This window comes from Piliocolobus tephrosceles, chromosome 19 (genome assembly GCF_002776525.5).
Source record: "Piliocolobus tephrosceles isolate RC106 chromosome 19, ASM277652v3, whole genome shotgun sequence".
NCBI lineage: Eukaryota > Metazoa > Chordata > Mammalia > Primates > Cercopithecidae > Piliocolobus > Piliocolobus tephrosceles.
The window spans coordinates 37,480,918-37,499,116 of record NC_045452.1 but is presented as its reverse complement, the minus strand read 5'-3'; the positions used below and the strand labels follow the sequence as shown (position 1 = coordinate 37,499,116).

The window sequence follows — 18,199 nt, the reverse complement described above, 5'->3', positions numbered from 1 at the left end:
GATCTACATGTAAACTGTTAGCACACAAAGGAAGGAAGTTTAAATTTAAAAAAAAAATGCGTTGGATGCTGAATTAAGAAGAAAATGCTGGATTAAGATGAGAAAGTGAGGAAACCGGGGGGTGAGGGGGTGGGCAGGATGAATTATCGGCTTCTCATTTCTCCACATAGCATGATGTAAACCCGACAGTATGAATGTACAGCTGCATGGAGCTCTTCAGAAAGGCATTCCCCAAAGCATGAGCAGAGCTGGCCCCAGAAAGTGGGACTCAAGGGTCAGGGGAGGACCTCCCTTTACATTGTCATGTTTGGATGGACCTCACCCCTTGGAATAGAGCCTGGAGGTTTCAGCAACCTCAGCCCCTCTGAGGCAACCCAGAGGAACCTGGTCTCTCTGCGGTGTCTTCCTTCCTCCTTACATCACTGCCTGATCCCAGCGGTGCTACTGGAAAAACTAGTCTCAGGGAGTTGACACCTGGCAGCTCTGCAGGTGGGGCTGGTGGGGAGGCTGCCCTTCTTCCAGGAGAAAGGACGGGGCGGCCTCCTCCTGGACTTCGGAACTCAAGCAGAGCCTCTCTTTATCCTTCGCATCTTTCCTGGTGGCTGTGGGGAAGAACTTGTTCTTCGAGGGCTGCCTTGGTTGGCGTGGGGAAGGACACCGGGCGATGTGGGACCCCATCTTTGCCTTCAGGGAATGACCCTTTATACATGGGATGATGCTGGAGCCCAGGGGAGGGTATGGCCGCATGCTGGCACACAGCCAAACCCATCACTTTGTGGACTCAGTGAAGCCAGGCCAGGCCCCTGAGGAGGGGTCTGCTGAGGAGCCAGCCCAGCTGGTCTCTCCAGGGTGCATGAGAAGGGGTGCATGGAGGAGGAGGAAGGGAGGGAGGGTGCGGAGGGATGTGTCCCTGAAGAAGAGCTGGAAAGTACCCTCTCACGATAATGGTGGAAATAGATTTGCTGGCGTTTCCCTTCATTTGTTGATCAGCCAAAGTGTGTGACTGACAAGCCCACCTGGTGCCCTAATGAGGCTGTGGCTGGATATTGTTGCCTATAGGCCAGCCACGGGCCCGGTGGAGACCACACTGGGAGGTGGTGCGAGTCTGTCTGTGGGCCGTGTGGCTCTGAAAACCATTTGTTGCTAGACCACAATGAGCTGAACAAGCATTTAGAAAATGTGTGCTCATTAGACAGAATAACATTGTCTGTTGAATCTACCACCAATAATGTCAATCTTTAGGGGTGGAGGCACCAGACTCTGGAGGACAGAGAGAAGAGTGGGACAGGAGAGGACTACCTGAGCACCCTCACCAGGAGCAAGTAGACACACAGATGTCAGCAGACAGGACAAGTTTGAACCAGGTGTGCCTGAACCCCACGACTCCAGGCATATCCAGAGAGGGGCTGGGGGAAGCAACTCAACAGGAGGAAATTGAGTAGACCCTATGTACTCAAGGTATCACCTGCACTCCACCTCCATCCCTACAGCCTCTCTCCCTTCTCTCAGCACCTCCAAGCAGGAAAAGATCTGCAGACCTGACATTTAGAGGTTCCCTCCATCATGCTGCAGTGACAGTCACCCAGTGATAAGCTCTCCCACATACATAGAGCTTCCAGATATCTGTGGCTAACTCATCTGAAAAAAGAACAGAGAGCCCACTAGAACAAAGAAAGCCCTAACATGAAAGACAAAGACACGACCATCCTAACCAATCCAACAAGCAGATTAAAAAATCAGAGAAAACAAAGTATGGATCAGAAGATTTTTTCAAAATCTATAATATCTCAGAGAGAACATACATTTTAATGAACTCCAGCTCAGGAATGTGTGTGTGTGTGTGCATTTAGAGAACAGAAATGGAATTTTTTTAATGTGATGAGAAAAATAAAACTCTCGAAAGTAGAAAATAAGTCTAAGAAATCAAAGATAATAATTTATCACAGAAAAAAGAACAAATAGACAAAGAAGTGGAACATAGGAGAGGAAAGGAAAGAAAATCAGAGAATTATTCCAGGAGGCCCATCATCCCAATAATAGGAGTTTCAAAAAAAGAAAAAGAAGAAAATGTTTCCAAACTAAAGAACAGGAATTTCACATAAAGAGGACTCAGCAAATGCGTACATTAGTGGCTAGAAGAACGGCCATCACAAGCCTAACATGGAAGGATGCCGGGTTGGGGATGGGGTGCTGATGCCAGGACAGGGATGGGGAGGTGATGCTAGGATGGGGCCGGAGAGGTGATCCTAAATGCTTCCGGGTGGAGTGCAAGGAGATACTAAATCAGATATCAGATGCATCAGACTTCTAGACAACAAAAAGGGAAGCTTGAAGGCAAGAGAACAATGCTGTCAACATTTGAAGAAACGTGATTTTCAATTTAGAACTCCTTTTAATTTTGTCCTTCAAATATCTACTTCCTGTTCATAATTCCGTTTTTCTATCTCTTTGTGCTACATTCTGCCTAAGTTACCTTTAAATGGGAACTGTCCCTTCTAGTTGCTGAGTTGAGCTAACTTTGTTATAATGAGGCTGTATCTATTCTGCAGTTAAGATATCCACTGAGATTTTTATTTCACTCACTATACTTTCCATTTCCCAAAGTTCTACTCCATTGTTTCTGAATCTGCCTTGTTTTCTTGGTAGTGTCTTGTGCTCATTTCCTTGCTTTACATCTATAATCATTTTAAACATACCCGTTTAAAGCATTCATCTGATAATCCTATTACCTACAGTTCTTAGGGATCCAATTCCTCTGCTTGTTGGGTCTGCTGGTGGATTGTTTCCTTATGTGTTTCATAATTTTGGATTGTGAGTTCATTTTCAGTGGGGCTCTAGCTGTGAGAATCTTTTGTGCTTGGGCTGAAGCTGTCTTTACTGAGAGATTTTGTGTTTGCAAGATTCTCAGTTGTCTTGCCAGCCTGTGATCATTTTTTTGTGTTAAGTATGTGGCTCTGTGAGTCCTGGACTGTGCAGGGAGTATAAATTCAAATCCCAAACCTGAACAAGACAGACCCATCATTACAAGTTCTCAAGGGGCATTCCCTTCTCTTCCCTTCCCTTCTTCCTTTCCCTTCTTCCCTTCCCTTCTCTTGCCTTCTTCCCTTCTTCCCTTCCCTTCTTTCCTTCCTTTCTTCCCTTCCCTTCTTCCCTTCCCTTCTCCTTTCCTCTCCTCTCTTCTCTTCTTTTTTTTTTTTTTTTGTTTTTGCTCCTGGCATGGTCTGAGATAGACATGCTTTCAGGTCATCTTCCTTTGCCGGTGGATGGCCAGCATTTTCTCTCAGGGTGGCTCTTCAGGAATTTTGCTTATAATACCCTACCTCATTTGGGACCCCTGGCCTTATCTTCTGTCTCTGGGCTGTTCAACTCAAGGTCCCTGGGTGCCAATATTAGTGCAATCCCCATGTCAGTCTCAGCCCAGCCAGTGTTCACTACTCAGGCTTTATTTCCCTCTTCTTTTGGTCCCTGGATATTTTGTCTCTTTTCTTCTTGTATGTTTAGCTAGTTATTTAAAAGGAGTCTCACATTTTATCCAACACTTGTAGCTGTGCAGTAGGAATGTTTTCATGTTTAGTCCATGCAATTGGCAGCAAAGAATGCCTCCTCCAAACTAGAACTCAACATCCAGCCAAATGAGCAGGCCTGGGTTGGGTGGAATCACATTGAATCACAATGATGTACAAACAGTGGATTTTGATTTCATTGTAAGTGATGACATAACTCTATAGGGTGGCTGTGGGTGTGGGTGGGGCTGTCAGGAAAGCACTAAATCTTCATCCTCCCTAGTTGGGAATAAATACATAAAACCTTACACAGAAAAGCAAACAAACATCAGTGTAAGCATGTGATGGGGGGGATACTAGAAGAAAGCGCTGCAAGATTGGAGAGTGACTGCCTATGGTGTGAGACCTGGATTTCGGGTATTAGCAGGTGGGAGAGCAGGGCTGCATGCGTTGTGTTTTCTCGCCCTGAGTTTTTCAGTTTTTGCACTGTGTGCATTTACTGATTTGGTAAGGCACAGACAATAAAAAGGGAAGCTTGAAGGCAAGAGAACAATGCTATCAACATTCTAAGGAAAGTGACTTTCAATCTAGAACTCCTTTTAATTTTGTCCTTCAAACCTCAACTTCCTGTTCATAACATCTTCTGTCTGTTTGTGGTATATTCTGCATAAGTTACCTTCAAATGGGAACTGTCCCTTCCAGTTGCTGAGTTGAGCTAACTTTGTTATAATGAGGTTATGTCTATTCTGTAGTTAAGATATCCACTGAGATATTAACATGAGAGAGGTGAAAATGCTGCCTAAACTTGTTTTTGTCAGCAGGAGGGTCCAAGAGGGCTCAGAAGAGGAGTGAGCCGGGGGCGGGCAGAGGCCTGGGGAAGTGGTGGGCGTGCCTTCTCTCCGTGGGATCCCAGAATGACAGGCATCAAGGGCATCTGCTTTTACTTTCTATGAGGGCTACCTTGGGTTTCAGCATTAGTTCCTACAACAAGCATTTCTTTCCACACCCCCTACATGCCAGCTACTGGACTAGGTGTTGAGAATTTCACAGCTTTTGTGGAGGAGAACAGGTGACGTCCCAGGTGCACGAGTGACCTCCTAGTTGATGACATAAGGGATACCATAAAACCCGCTCCATTGATTTAGAGCTGATTCATTGACGTACAATGATCCACACCAGATTTCTCTTTCCATGCAAACAAACCCTCAAAGGCTCACGGTAGCTCCTTGGGGAGGTGGCATTACCAGGGAATTTTCCTTCCCTTTCCTTTAGCCTGGAGTGGGAATAATCGATTTTACCAGGTGCTGAGTAACTGGGTGAGGCTTCTCTAATGAGCCTGTTCCTCCTGCTCGCCTCCATGCACCCAGACTCTGAATTTGCCACTGAAGGAAGCAGAGGGCCCTTTGCCTCCTGCCTCTGACCCCTCGGGTGGCTCCAATCTTGACCCCTCTCTGAAGCCCTAACCAGGTTTCCTCTAGCTGCCCCCATGTGTGGGCAAGCCTGGCTGCCTCCTGTGACCTTAGTGGGTGGTGGGAGGCGATGGGGTCCCGACTTTAACAGCTCTGCCTGCGGCCTGGCCTGGTGGGTGTTGCCCAACCTGCTAAGGTGAGTGGGTCACACCCTCCGTTTCCTTCCATGGGGACCTTCATCCTCATGGCAGTGGAGGGTATGATCAGGAGACCAGGTTCCAGGCCTGGCCCTGCCGTTCCTGACCCTCTGTGCCCATGGTCAACTCATGCCTGGAAACGGAGGGAGGTTGAGGTAGACATTCTACAGATCTAATGTTTTATAAACTATGAAAAACTGTTGGTGGCACAAAGAATTGGGACTCCAGTGACTACATGTACACCTGTGTATTTGCATAGCAGCACTATTCACAGGAGAAGAAAGAGGAAATAGCCCTCATGCCCATCCACAGATCAATGGACTCACAAAATGTGGTCTACCCATACAATGGGATATTATTCAGCCATAAAAAAGAATGAAGTTCTAATACGGGCTACCATGTGGATACACCCTTCAAACACGATGCTGAGTGAGAGATGGCAGGTGGAAAGGCCACATATGGTACCACCCATTTTATATCAGAACAGGTGAATCCACAGAGACAGACTGGTGGCTGCAGGGCTGGGGAGACACTGTTTCACAGGGCCAGGGTTTTACGTGGGTGAGAAGGGATGTTTTGGAGCTGGAGGGTGAGGCTGGTTGTACAACGTTGTGAATGCACTAAGTGCCAGGAATTGCTCACTTTAGAATGCTCGGTTTGATGCTATATGAATTCTCCCTGAATAAATTCAACACCAATGTGGCCGCGAAACAGAGGCAAGTCCTATACAGCCAGGACACGAGCTAAAGCCAGCAAATGGGCGTGTGTTCACGTGACTCTTCCGGTCCCATTGGAGGGTTGCTGTGAGGCCAGGCGTGCTCATGACAGGTTTTTTTTTTCCAACCTTCCTTTTTTTGTTTCGTAATTTGCCCGATTGCTTTTAAGCTGTGCTAACATCCTGAAACCTACCTATCTGGTATGAAGTCAGACTAAAGCATTCATTCATTCATCCATTCATTCATTCATTCATTTCTGCGGTCGTTTGATAGATGTGTACTGCACAGGACCACACGCCAAGGGAGTTGGCCGTCAACAGGACAGTCAAGGCACCAGGGAGCCCAAAATCTCCCAGAGGCACCCAGCTCAGCGCACTGGTGGTCACTTCCTGTCCTTGGGTTTACAAGCGTCAGGATCACCAAGTCCACTGCCTTCTTCCCTCTACCCACCTACTGTGTGATGGTGGCTCACCAAGGGAGCCACATGAGGAGGTGCCCAGGCTGGAGGGCCCGCCCTCACACACCTGACTGTCCTGCAGGAAGAAGCAGCAGGAGGCCCCCTCTGCCAAGGAGAAGGCAGGCACGCTGGGGAGTGCCCAGGGGCAGGTGCTGCTCACTGGAAATGGGGAGGATGTGGGGATGCTGGGAGCAGCCCCAGGGTTACCCTCAAAGTGATTTCCGGACCCTTTTTGGAGCCAGCTGGGCAGTGGCTTAGAGCTTTCTTCCTGGGGCCCCAGCACGGGAAGGAGGTGCGGATGAGGAGAGCGTCTGGCCGGGTCTGGCTAGGAGACAGGCGCCAGGTGGGAACACTCAGCCAAGTCTCCCTGGTCAGAATTCCCTGCGTGGCCCAAACCTTAGCTCCCATGAAACACGTTTGCGGGAAGGGGTGGCTCGGGGGGGTGCCTTGAAGACCATGCCTTCCTGGGCGCGCTTCTAAAACGGCAGATCAGAAAGACTCCCAAAGGGCCTGGGGAGGTGCCGGGCACAGAAGCACTCTGTGGGGCGAGGCCCTGTGGCTTTTCCTGGAGGGCACTGTGGAGGCGGCTGTAATGAGCAGCTCCAGACGCCTGGGTGGAGCAGCGGGGCCGGCCCAGGTAGGAGGGGCCACAGTGGGCGCTGTGGGGTCTGCCGGGTGATGTTTTGGCCAGAGTCTGACCCCTCCTGAAGGTCCCCTCCACCCTCACTGTGCCTTGGGGAGCTGTGAGCCCCCACGGAGCCTGCCCGTGCCCTTCCTGTCTGCACTGGCCTCAGGGCTGTGCACGCCATCCCAGCTCCTATTGGCTTCCACTACTGGGGGACAGTTTCCATTCTGCATAGGGTGAACTCAGGGGAGGGGGACCCAGTGTACCTGGCTTCCCAGGGGTGCAGGGTGACCTGGAAGTCCCACGTGTGTGCTGGGCCACGCTTCAGGAGGGAAGGGGTTAACCAGACAGCCAGGCAGCCTCTGAGGCTGCCAAGACACCAGGAACCGCTTCTACCTATCCGGGCACATTTTTCCTTCATTTCTCAGAGCCAGCGCAGCCTGTTGCGACCTGCCACCGGAAATCATCACCGTGACCTACCTGAGCAGGCCTCCCTGGGGCGGTGGTGGCCTCCCCAACGGGCGACCTACCTGGGGGCCTCCCTTCCCCTTACAGCTCAGGGCCAGGGGGCATGCTTCCCGCCACCCACTGCGAGGGTTAGGACGTGACAGCCAGGGGACAAGTGGTCTAGTCTGTGTTTGTTAACACAGAGGCCATGGTCATCTTTTCTTAGGACATGGACTAGCTCAGGCCCCAAGAAAGGCCAAGAGTCCAGCCTTGTGTGCATCCCCGCAAGGGGAGACATCAGCAGTGGGAGCCAGGCCTGAGCAGCCCATGGGTACCAGGCGAGGGGCCTGAGGTTCCACTTCTCCCAGTGCAGGGACAGGAGGCTGGTGGCCAGAGGTGCAAGGCCTCGGTGTCAGTGAGACCTGGGCCTGAGTCCCAGTCTGCCACTCGGGGGTCAGGGGTGAGTCATGCCTCTGCAGTGCTCAGCACACAGGACCCTCCATCAATCCACGCCAGCCCCCATTTCCCCAGACCTGCCGGTCCTTTCCTGCCTTCCCTGGAGGTGCCAGGCCCCTGCCTGCCCCGCCCCCTCGCTGGGAACCCTGGAGTCTCCCATGGCCCCTCCCTTGGCCCACTTAGCCCAGCCTTGCCACCTCCTAATCTTTTCTACTCCTGCATTCTGTCCTTGCTGCCAGCCTCATCCTGCCATCGGCCTCTTCTCCAGAGCATTTCTTGGGACCCACAACACCGTCCTGAAGTGTCCTATCCTCCAGCTGACCTTCAGGTTCCATGACACCCCGGCAGGGGAGGGTGCACCCTGGCTGCCATGGCTCTTTCCCACCTCTGCGCTTACAAGTCCCTCTTGCCGTTTGCCAGCCCGGCAGGCCACCTGCTCTCTCCTCTAACAATTGCCCCAGCCCTGCCGTCCAGGCAGAAGCAGTCCCCGTTTCTTCAGGTCTGGCAGCATTTTGCTGGCACTTCTCTATGGCATGAATTTCATTCTGCTTTGTGTTGTGGTGTCAAGGAAGAAGAAACAAGAAGAAGGAGGGGGGAAGGAAGAAGAGGATGAAGAAGAAGAGGAGGAAGAGGAGAAGAAGGAAAGAGGGAGGAGGAAGGAAGGGAAAGGAAGGAGGAAAGCCAGAGGGAGGGAGAGATGACACATAGAGACCTCAGACTCCCTGTGGGGTCCGCACCGAGCATTTCACAGACCTGATTTTGTTTGGTTCCTGCAGCCTCCGCAGCAGCCTGCCTGGCTGTGACAGCAGGGCTCTAAGGCACTTGCCCATCAGTTCCTGGGAAAGGGAGTCTGTTAGGGTTGCCTCTGCTGAGGAGAAGAGGGCCTTGACCTGGCTGGAGGCAGAGCTTTCTATGGGGAGGCCAGGCTGGCCTTGGTGCTCTGCAGCCTGCCTGCTTTGTGCGGTGGAGGCAGGAGGTATGGGGGAGGCCAGGAGAGGCCCTGGACGTGGCCAGTTTTATGTGGGTTCTTAGGGAACTGACAAAGGCAACTTTAAGCTTTGGGCCTCTTCTAAAGGACACCAGTGTTCATCACGAGGAAGGTGCTTGGATAGAAAACAGATTGAGACTGGCTGTGAATCAGTTTCAGGGTGCTGGACGTGTGCAGAAGGGAAGTGCTTCAAAGACATGGACCCGCTGCTCTGGGCACAGCCCCGCATGCCTCCCGACCACAGGCTGCGGCCGTCCTGAGTCAGACTGGGTCAGGCCAGCACAGGCTGAACTCAACCTTCACCCCAGAGCTTGGGGTCTTTCATCCCTCTTGGGGCTTCCACCCTGTCCCCTGAAGAGTGAGCAGTGGGCAGTATTGCAGGGAGGGACCTCAGGGAGTCAGCTGTGGTTCCCGGGCTGCGGGAGTGCTAAGGCTGAACTGAGGCGGGTGGGGCTGACGTCGGAGGCAGGAACCGGCTCCCAGCAGAGTTAAAAGGGGCAGGAGTAATGCTCAGGCAGGGGCTCTCACCGTCACACTCAGAGGGCGTCTGGCCGCTGGCTTGCCTCATGCACCCTGTGTGTACCTGCCAGCAGCAGCGCAAGACACAGCCAACCTTGTGGCAGAGGGCTGCAGCAACTGCCAAGCTTCATCAGGCAGGGAAAGCTGCCTGCCAGATTCACCAAATAAAAGTACAGGACGAAAGTGACTCCAGGACACCCAGTTACCTGTAAATTTCACATAAACGACAAATCATTGTTACTGTCTGTCCCACTTATTGCATGAGACGTACTTATACTATAAAGTTGTTCATTATATATTTAATTCAATGTTTAACAGTTCAACTTTACTAAAATTTTATTTCAAATTTTTACTAAACATATTCATTATATTTTAGCATAGGTATATTTCAAATATTGCATGGGATATACTGATACCATTAATAAAAGTTTATGAATAATCTATGAATACTTGTAACTTATACATTATTATTTATGAATGTTTATATTAAAAGTTATTTGTTTTAGCTGGAATTTTATATATAGACATATATATACATATAGACATATATATATATGCACATACACACACATATATATTATTATATTTTTTTTCTGCTAGAGACAGGGTCTCACTATGTTGCCCAGGATGGTCTCAACCTCCTGGACTCAAGTGATCCTCCCACCTTGGCCTCCCGAAGTGCTGGGATTATAGACATGAGCCATCATACTCAGCCTTTAAATTTTTTTTTTATAATTAGCTGAAATTCAGATTTAGCTGGGAGTCTTGTATTTTATCTGGCATCAGTACTTATGTTGCATCTTCCTAGTAATGCTTGGTTATTAGAAAATAATTAAATTTATTTTTAAATTCTCTGGAATTTGGATTTTCCCTCGATAAGTGTATTCCCCAGGTTGAACTATACCCCACTAGCAGAGAGGTTCCTTCCCTGCCTGACACAGACAGCATGCTCTGTCGCCTGCAAAGCTGCACACAGTGGGAGGGGTCCAGGGAGGGATGCTCCTCACAGTGCCAAGTCTCCTGTTGCACACCATTGGCCAGGACTTAGGGGAGCGCTATGAGGGTCACAGAACCGCAGGAGACCCAGACCTGCATGCAGGGGCTGCAGGCTCCACCCTGAGTGCTGGGCCAGGGGCCAGGGGCCAGGGACAGGGGCACGGAGCTGGACCTGGGCAAAACCACCCCACAGTAGCCGGGCTTAGGAACCTGGCAGTGCCAAGCCTCTCCCAGCCTCGGTCTTTTCCACAGGATGGAGTGAGGACAGTGCTGGATGCAGAAGAGTGCTGGGAGGATTGAGTGAACTTTCACGTGGATAGTCTGGCACACATCTGGCTGGCAGGACCAGCTCAAGTCCTGTTAACCGTTGGTCAAAGATGTCTTCAGCATTTTCCTATTAGTTTCCTGTTAATGTGATTAGTCAGCCAGGATGGTCCCACAAGGCGAGGGAAGGATGGGGATTCTCACTGAAGGTGGAGGAAACACTGAGGGAGAAGGGCAGGCATCAACCAGCTCTTTCCTCCTAAGGCCCCTGATAGAGTCTGGCTCTGTCCCCACCCAAATCTCATCTTGAATTGTAGTTCCCATAATTCCCTTGTGTTGTGGGAGGGACCTGGTGGGAGATAATTGAATCATGGGGGCGGTTTCCCCCATACCGTTCTCGTGGAGTGAATAAGGCTCACAAGGGCTGATGGTTTGATGACATCTCATGGTCTGATGGTTTTGCTTGGCTCTCATTCTCTCTCGTCACCATGTAAGAAGTGCCTTTCACCTTCTGCCGTGATTGTGAGGCCTCCGCAGCCATGTAGAACCGTGAGTCCATTATCTTTTTCTTTTTCTTTTTTTTCTTTTTGGAGATGGAGTCTTGATCTGTTGCCAAGGCTGGAGTGCCATGGCACAATCTCAACTCACTGCAACCTCCACCTCCTGGGCTCAAGCAATTCTCCTGCTTCAGCCTCTAGAGTAGCTGGGATTACAAAGGCGTCCACCACCATGCCTAGCTAATTTATTATTATTATTATTTTTAGTAGAGACAGGGTTTCCCTATGTTGGCCAGGCTAGTCTCGAACTCCTGACCTCAAATGATCTTCCCGCCTTGGCCTCCCAAAGTGCTGAGATTACAGGCATGAGCTACCGCATCCAGCAAAACCTCGTTTTCTTTATCAATTACCCAGGCTCGGGTATGTCTTTATCAGCAGTGTGAAAACGGACTAATACAGACCCCAGCCTGCCTGCAGCACTGAGAAGGCCACACGGGGGAGTGAGTATGCACAGGGTCTGGAGCGGTGAGCTGTCTCACACTCATCCTACCCAGCCTTTTTGAGCAAGGCTTTCAGCTGAGCCTGGTCCTCAGGCTTCGACCTGCGTCTTCACCCTTTCCTACGAAGCAAGGCCCGGATGTCGGAATTCTCACCGCTGCACTCCAATGAGGAGACTAAGGGTCAGGTAGGCCGCACACCTTCCTCAGAGCAGAGGTTTCACAGCGGAGGCTAGGTTCCCACCTGGGCGGTCAGACCCAGAGCCCAGGCTCCGAACCTCCACGCCTGCAGTTAAGCTGAGGGTAGAGCCTATCTTACAGACTTTGGGGTCTTAATGTGAATTCACCCTAAGAGCAGCCGGGGGCCGGTGGAGTTGTTTTTCTCTTTCCTAAAATCTCAGCGAACTGCTGATTGCGTGCCTGCTACTTCAGGCCCCCCACACAGTGCCGAAATCCAGAGCTGTGCGTCCATCCATCCTTCCTCCAGGCCAGGCCTGCCCTTCGGATGCCCGGAGTGGGAGTGTGTGTGTGTGGGTGGCTGGGTGGGTGGGTGAGTGCAGGGTGGGTGTCAAAGCGACAGGCAGCATGAGGAGGGCGTATCGTCTGTCCTTCAACCCATGCCATGGGCTCTGCTGTCCCTGCCCCTTTGGGAGTCCCTGGTGTCCGCCTGAGTCTGGGGTAGCCTTCCTTCTCTTCATGCCCCTCCCCATATCCAACCAAGCATTGGGTTCTGCCCTGAATCTCCCTTGAATCTGAGCCCTGACCCCTGCTTTCCTTCTCCCTGGGGAGGGCTCTAAGAGGCTCGAGGTCTCTAGGCCTCCCTCCGGCTGGCCTCTCTCAGCCCCTTTCCCTGCAGCAACCCTGTCTCCAGCCCCATCTCTGATCCCCCTCCAGACCCTCATCCCAGCCCTCGCGTCTCCCGTGGTCTGACTTGCACACTCAACTCCTCCTCCTCCTGGGGCATCCTGCCTGGCCTGAAGCCCTGCCCTCCTCTGCCCGGCCGCTGCCTTTCTCCAGGAAGCCTCCTGGCCCCATGTCCAGGTGTCATGTCCTTGCCTTAAACCCCATAGGAGAAGGCACTTTATCTCCAGGTGGTATTTCCCTGTGTATCTGCGTCAAGGCAACCAGGGAGGGTGTGTCCCCCGACACCTCTTCTCTAGCGCCCAAGAGATTTCCAACAGAGGGCACCTCCCAACAAGAGAAAGGTCTTTTTCTTCACAGCAGGTTCCGGGCAGATCAATGTAACAAATGGTGGTAGAGAATTGGGAATGTTGAGGAAGAAAAGGAGGAGGGAAGAAGAGTGGGGGACGAGGGCCAGCACTGGGGCAGGGTGAGGGCCAGCAGCTCTGGCAAGGGACTTTAGTAAGACAGGACAGGGGCTGGGTGTGGTGGCTCACACCTGTAATCCCAGAACTTTGGGAGGCTGAGGCGGGCGGATCATGAGGTCGGGAGTTTGAGACCAGCCTGGCCAACGTGGAGAAACCCCATCTGTACTAAAAATACAAAAATTAGCTGGGCATGGTGGCATCCCCCTGTAGTCCCAGCTACTAGGGTGGCTGAGGCAGGAGAATCGCTTGAAACCAGGAGACAGAGTGATACTCTGTCTCAAAAAAAAAAAGAGCCTTAATTGACTCCCAGTTCCACATGGCTGGGGAGGCCTCAGGAAACTTACAATCATGGAAGGGGAAGCAAAAGGCGGCAGGAGAGACAGGAGTGTGTGAAGGAGAAACTGTCAAACATGTATACAACCCTCGGATCTTGTGAGAGCTCACTATCACGAGAATAGCAGGGGGGAACCGCCCCCATGATCCAGTCACCTCCCACGAGCTCCCTCCCTCCACCCGTGGAGATGATGAGGATTACAATTCAAGATGAGATTTCGGTGGGGACCCAGGCCCAAACTGTATCTTGAACTCTCTGTAGAGCCTCTCAACAGGAATGCGGCTGGGCCGACATCCAAATTCTATCCTCAAAGAACCTGAGTGAAGAATCCAGCCCTGCTGGGCTGCAGAACTGTGAGTCAATCAATGGGCGTTGCAAGCGGCTGTGTTTGGGAGTAACTTGTTTTGCAGCAACAGAAGGTGTGTGCAGGTGTCTGTGATTTGGGATCTTTCTGAAGCAACTTGAGCAGTTGCTGAAAACTGGGACATAAGCCTCGTCACTGCCAACGCTGCTAAACCTCATTTGCTTCACAATAAACAGCAATAGCTATTTAGATTCCAACTTTTTGGCGCCAGGTACTAGACCCACATTATGAGTAAGTGGAAAAGTTCACCTCGCCACTCCAGGGGGTTTGGTGTTATTTTTCTGGCTTTCCTCACCAGGAAGCTCAGAAAGTCATTATTGGCTCAGATCACCTACTGGCTAAGTGCTGGAACAAACACGGAAAGCCAGGCCTCCTGCCTCCAGGGTTTCAGCTGTTACTCCACACCCTGTTGCCTCCAGGTTTACCTGTTTTCAAAATCATTGCAGCTTTCTCCAAGTAAGATATAAAAATGGCCAACAAGCGCCTTAAAAGATACTCACAGTTGTTAGTTGTTAGGGAAATGCAAATCAAAACCACAATGAGATGCCATCTCACACCCACTGGGATGTCTATAATCAAAAAGTCAGACGATATTAAGAGCTGGAGAAGATGTGGAGAAATTGGAGCCCTTGGATGCTATACATGAAAATGTAAAATGGTTGCAGTGCCTGTTCCTCAAATAAGTTAAGCATAGAATTGCCACACAACCCAGCCATTCCACTCCTGGGTTTATACCCAAGAGAAATGGAAACATATGTCCACACAAAAACTTGCACGTGAATGTTCATAGCAGTCCTATTCCTAATAGCCAAAAGGTAGAAATAACCTAAGTGTCCATCAACTGAAGGAGGGATACATAAATGCAGCCCATCCATACAGTGGAGTATTACTCAGCCAGGAACAAAGCACTGACACACACTAGAATGTCGATGAACCTTGAAAACACTGTGCTCATTGACAGAAGCCGACACAAAGATCACCAATGATATGATTCCTTGTATAGAAAATGACCAGGATAGGCAAATCCGTAGAGACTGAAAGAAGACTGATGGTTGCCAGAGGCTGGCAGGACATGGAGGAACTGTGGGGTGCTAGCTGAAGTCTACGGGCTTTCTTTTGAGGTGATAAAAATGTAGTAAAATTGACTATGTTGATAGTTGCACTACTGAATATTGTAAAAGCCATTGAATTGGAGACTTTACCTAGTGACTATGGTGGATGAATTATATCTCAATAAAGCTGTTACCAAAAATTAAAAAAAAAAAAAAATCATTGCTGCTGAAATGTAGCCCCCACACTGTCCTCTTCCCTGCTATTTGGCTGTGGATATAGCAGCTCCCTGGACAGATGCCATGAGTCAAGGTAGGGAGGCTTTGAGGAATCTCCTCACCCACATCCTGCAGAAAAACTCCCTCCAGGATCCCCTCCGAGTGTCCCTGGGAGCCTGTGCTCCTCCTCAGCATCCAGGTCTGCAAGTGGGCAGCCTGCAGCCTCCAGGATCTGACGTTCTTGACCTTGTCTTCACAGGGAGGGTCGCCCTGAGGACTTACAGGCCTGGATGAAATGTGTTTTTTGTTTGTTCGTTTGTTTTAGAAAGAGTTTGGCTCTGTTGCCCAGACTGGAGTGCAGTGGCAGGATCTCAGCTCATTGCAACCTCTGCCTCCTAGGTTCAAGCAATTATCTTGCCTCAGCTTCCTGAGTAGCTGGGATTACAGGCACACGCCACTGTGCCTGGCTAATTTTTTTTTTTTTTTTGTATTTTTAGTAGAGTTGGGGTTTCACCATATTGGCCAGGCTGGTCTCCTGACCTCAAGTGACCCGCCCACCTCAGCCTCCCAAAGTGCCAGGATTACAGGTGTGAGCCACCGCGAGCCACCGCACTGGCCTTCTGGATGAAATGTTAACTGCTATTTTCTGAGGGTTAATCTCATGCAGGGCAAATGACATTATGTCTGTGAACTGTGGTTGAGGCCATGCACAGGAGATGTTCTGTGCACATTTTGCAGGCAGAGCCTTTGGAGACCCTGCGGCAAAGAGGCTTCATGACAGCCAAGGGGGCAGAGCCAGGGTAGAGACCTTGGTCTGCGATGCTGAGGTTCTTGCCCCTCTGCCCCCTGGCTTCCTGATGGATTGGAAGTGACCAACAGAAGCTGGAGGGGGCGCCCGGAAGAGACGTGCCTTCGGAGCCTCCAGGAGGAACTCACCCTACCCACACCTTGATTCCTGACTTCTGGGTTTGTGATACTTTGTTATGGCATCCACAGGACACGAATCCTCTTGCAGAGTTAAAGGAAAGATGCTCCTGCACACTGTAAATGCTGATTAAAGCTATGTTTGCTTATAGCTCTTCTAGAGTTATAAAAGCAAAGCAAATAGGCAGCCTCAGATAGTGCTTTGGAACAGGCCAGGCGACGGGTGAGAGCAGGTGCCTCATGGTCCAGGCTTGGGGGAGCTGCTGTGGCTCAGCACTGGCCTGCATGTGGTGGCAGCACCGTGAGGCTGGGGCCAGATGGCTCCCTTCTCAGGTCTTGTTCTCTTCTGCAAGATGAGGGGTTGGTCTTGATCATAATTTCTCGAATTTAGTGTATTACAGTGAGTAGTGGCCCCTCAAAAGATGTGTCCAAGCCCTACCCCCTGGTACCTGCGAAGGTGACCTGTTTGGAAATAGGGTCTTCGCAGATGTAATTAAGAATCTCGGCCAGGGGTGGTGGCTCTTGTCTGTAATCCCGATGGGGGAAGGGGCTCCTGGGCCCGTGTCAGCAGGGCTGGATTCTTCTGGAGGCTCAAGGCAGAAGCTGCCTTACTGCCTTTTCAGCTTCCAGAGGCCGCCTGCATGCCTCATGGTCCCTGCAGCAGACCACATCACTCCGACCTCTGCTTCGTCCTTGCATCTCCTCCTCCGCCTCCCTGCCTCCCTCTCATAAGGATGCTGGGAGGACACTGGAGCCCCCTCAGCTGATCCAGCAGAATCTCCCCTCTCAAGATCCTCACTTGCATCACATCTGCAAGATCTCTGCCGAAGCTCTGGGGATTCTATTCGGCCCACCGCAGGGGCCCCCACCTGATGATAGAGAAAAGGCACATAGAAGATGCTCAGAAACACGTATTGAGTGAAATTGTGAGTGGCTGTGTGGAGCCAAAACTAGGCTGGTCTGTGCGGGAGGTGTAACAAGAGCTGCGTCCTGTATTTCTGCCTGCCTTCCTGCCTCCGCCATTGACTGGAGGTCAGCAGGTCTGACAGTTCCAGAAATAGAACTTCTGCTCTGAACTGATCCACACGAAGGTGAAGGTCAGGTGCAGGATCCCCCACCCCCACCTTGTGAGTTCTGGGGGTGCTGAGCTAGGGCCCCATCTCTGCCCTGGGGGACACCCCCTGCCAAGTTTGCTTGGAGGCTCCTTTGAGCTCAGGCACACCCAGGAGCCAGAAGGAGAGGACTTGTAAAGACAGGGCCTGTGACCCCGGCCCTTAGGGAAGGAATAATGAACAGACTATTGTGTAAGAAAGATGAGAATCAGGCAGATAAAGGGCCCAGTGAAGCCGCCTGCTCCACTCCCTACCCCCAGGACTGAACCTTGGACCCCACCTAACATTCCAGCTCCACTGCGGTGCCCTGGTCTCCATGACAACTGGGAATCATTTTACAAATAGAAGATTGTGGATACGTGGGAATGCAGAGGTGAGGAAGTCTCAGGAGTAAAGGTTTCATTTAGGGCACCTTGGTGCGAAGGTGTCAGGCCAAGCCTTGGAGCCAAATTCTATGCAGAATGACCAGGTACAGAGAGCAGAAAACATGAGCTATGTTCCTGGCCCTTTGCCTGTTAGCTGTGTGGCTCTGGTTATGGAGTGAAGGGAGCAGCAGGGTGCTCTGGGCCTTAAGTGACAGAATTCGTAACTCTCTGGGGCCAGAGCAAGGCTTTGGAAAGGCTGGAGGGAAGCCGTTAAGCCGCGAGGTTTTCCTGGCTTGCCCCATGGAGGCAAGATGGCTGCAGGGCTCCAAGTATCATGTCCTCATGTCCATTGAGGACAATGCCCAATGCAGAAAGGAGGGCAGGTGGCCAAGGGACTTCTCTCACAGCTGTTTTATCACAAACTCCTTCCTCATCCAGAAGCCCTCAAAGACTTTGCTTTGTTTCCCATCAGCAGGAATGCGTGGCAGGAAGGGATCTCACAGGGATTCACAGTTAAAGCAATCCCTGGGGCCCGAGGGGCAAAGTGTCTGAGTGACCCCGCCCTCAGTCAGGGGTCCGTTCCTGAGCAGGAGGTCAGTCTTGCCCCTCTGGAACTGCGTGTACCCAATGTGAGTGCGTTTGTGCCTAAGTGTGCCTGTTCACCTCGGCGAGTGGACATGTGTGAAAGCGGATGTTTGCATGGGCACAGGTGTGTGCTGTGTGCATACAAAGTGGGGGCAGGGCTTGTGGGGAGGTGGAGTGATTGTGCAAAGCAGAGTGAGGTGGTGTTGCTGGAAGACATGGACGGAGGCATGACACAGACTGTCCACTGCAAAAACCATGGATAGAAGCGTGACACAGGCTGTCCACTGCAGGGACCACGGACGGAGGCGTGACACAGACTGTCCACTGCAGGGACCACAGATGGAGGCG

The 18,199-nt window shown here is 51.2% G+C and overlaps 1 protein-coding gene across 1 annotated transcript in view; it reads left to right on the top strand.

Moving 5' to 3' along the window:
- Window positions 1-11,711: 11,711 nt before the first annotated feature.
- LOC111527215 (putative uncharacterized protein encoded by LINC00479) overlaps window positions 11,712-18,199 on the top strand; it is a 9,270-nt gene continuing 2,782 nt past the window's right edge. Inside the window, 1 exon segment of the mRNA XM_023193417.1 lies at window positions 11,712-11,759. Coding sequence (XP_023049185.1) covers window positions 11,712-11,759 — 48 coding nt within the window.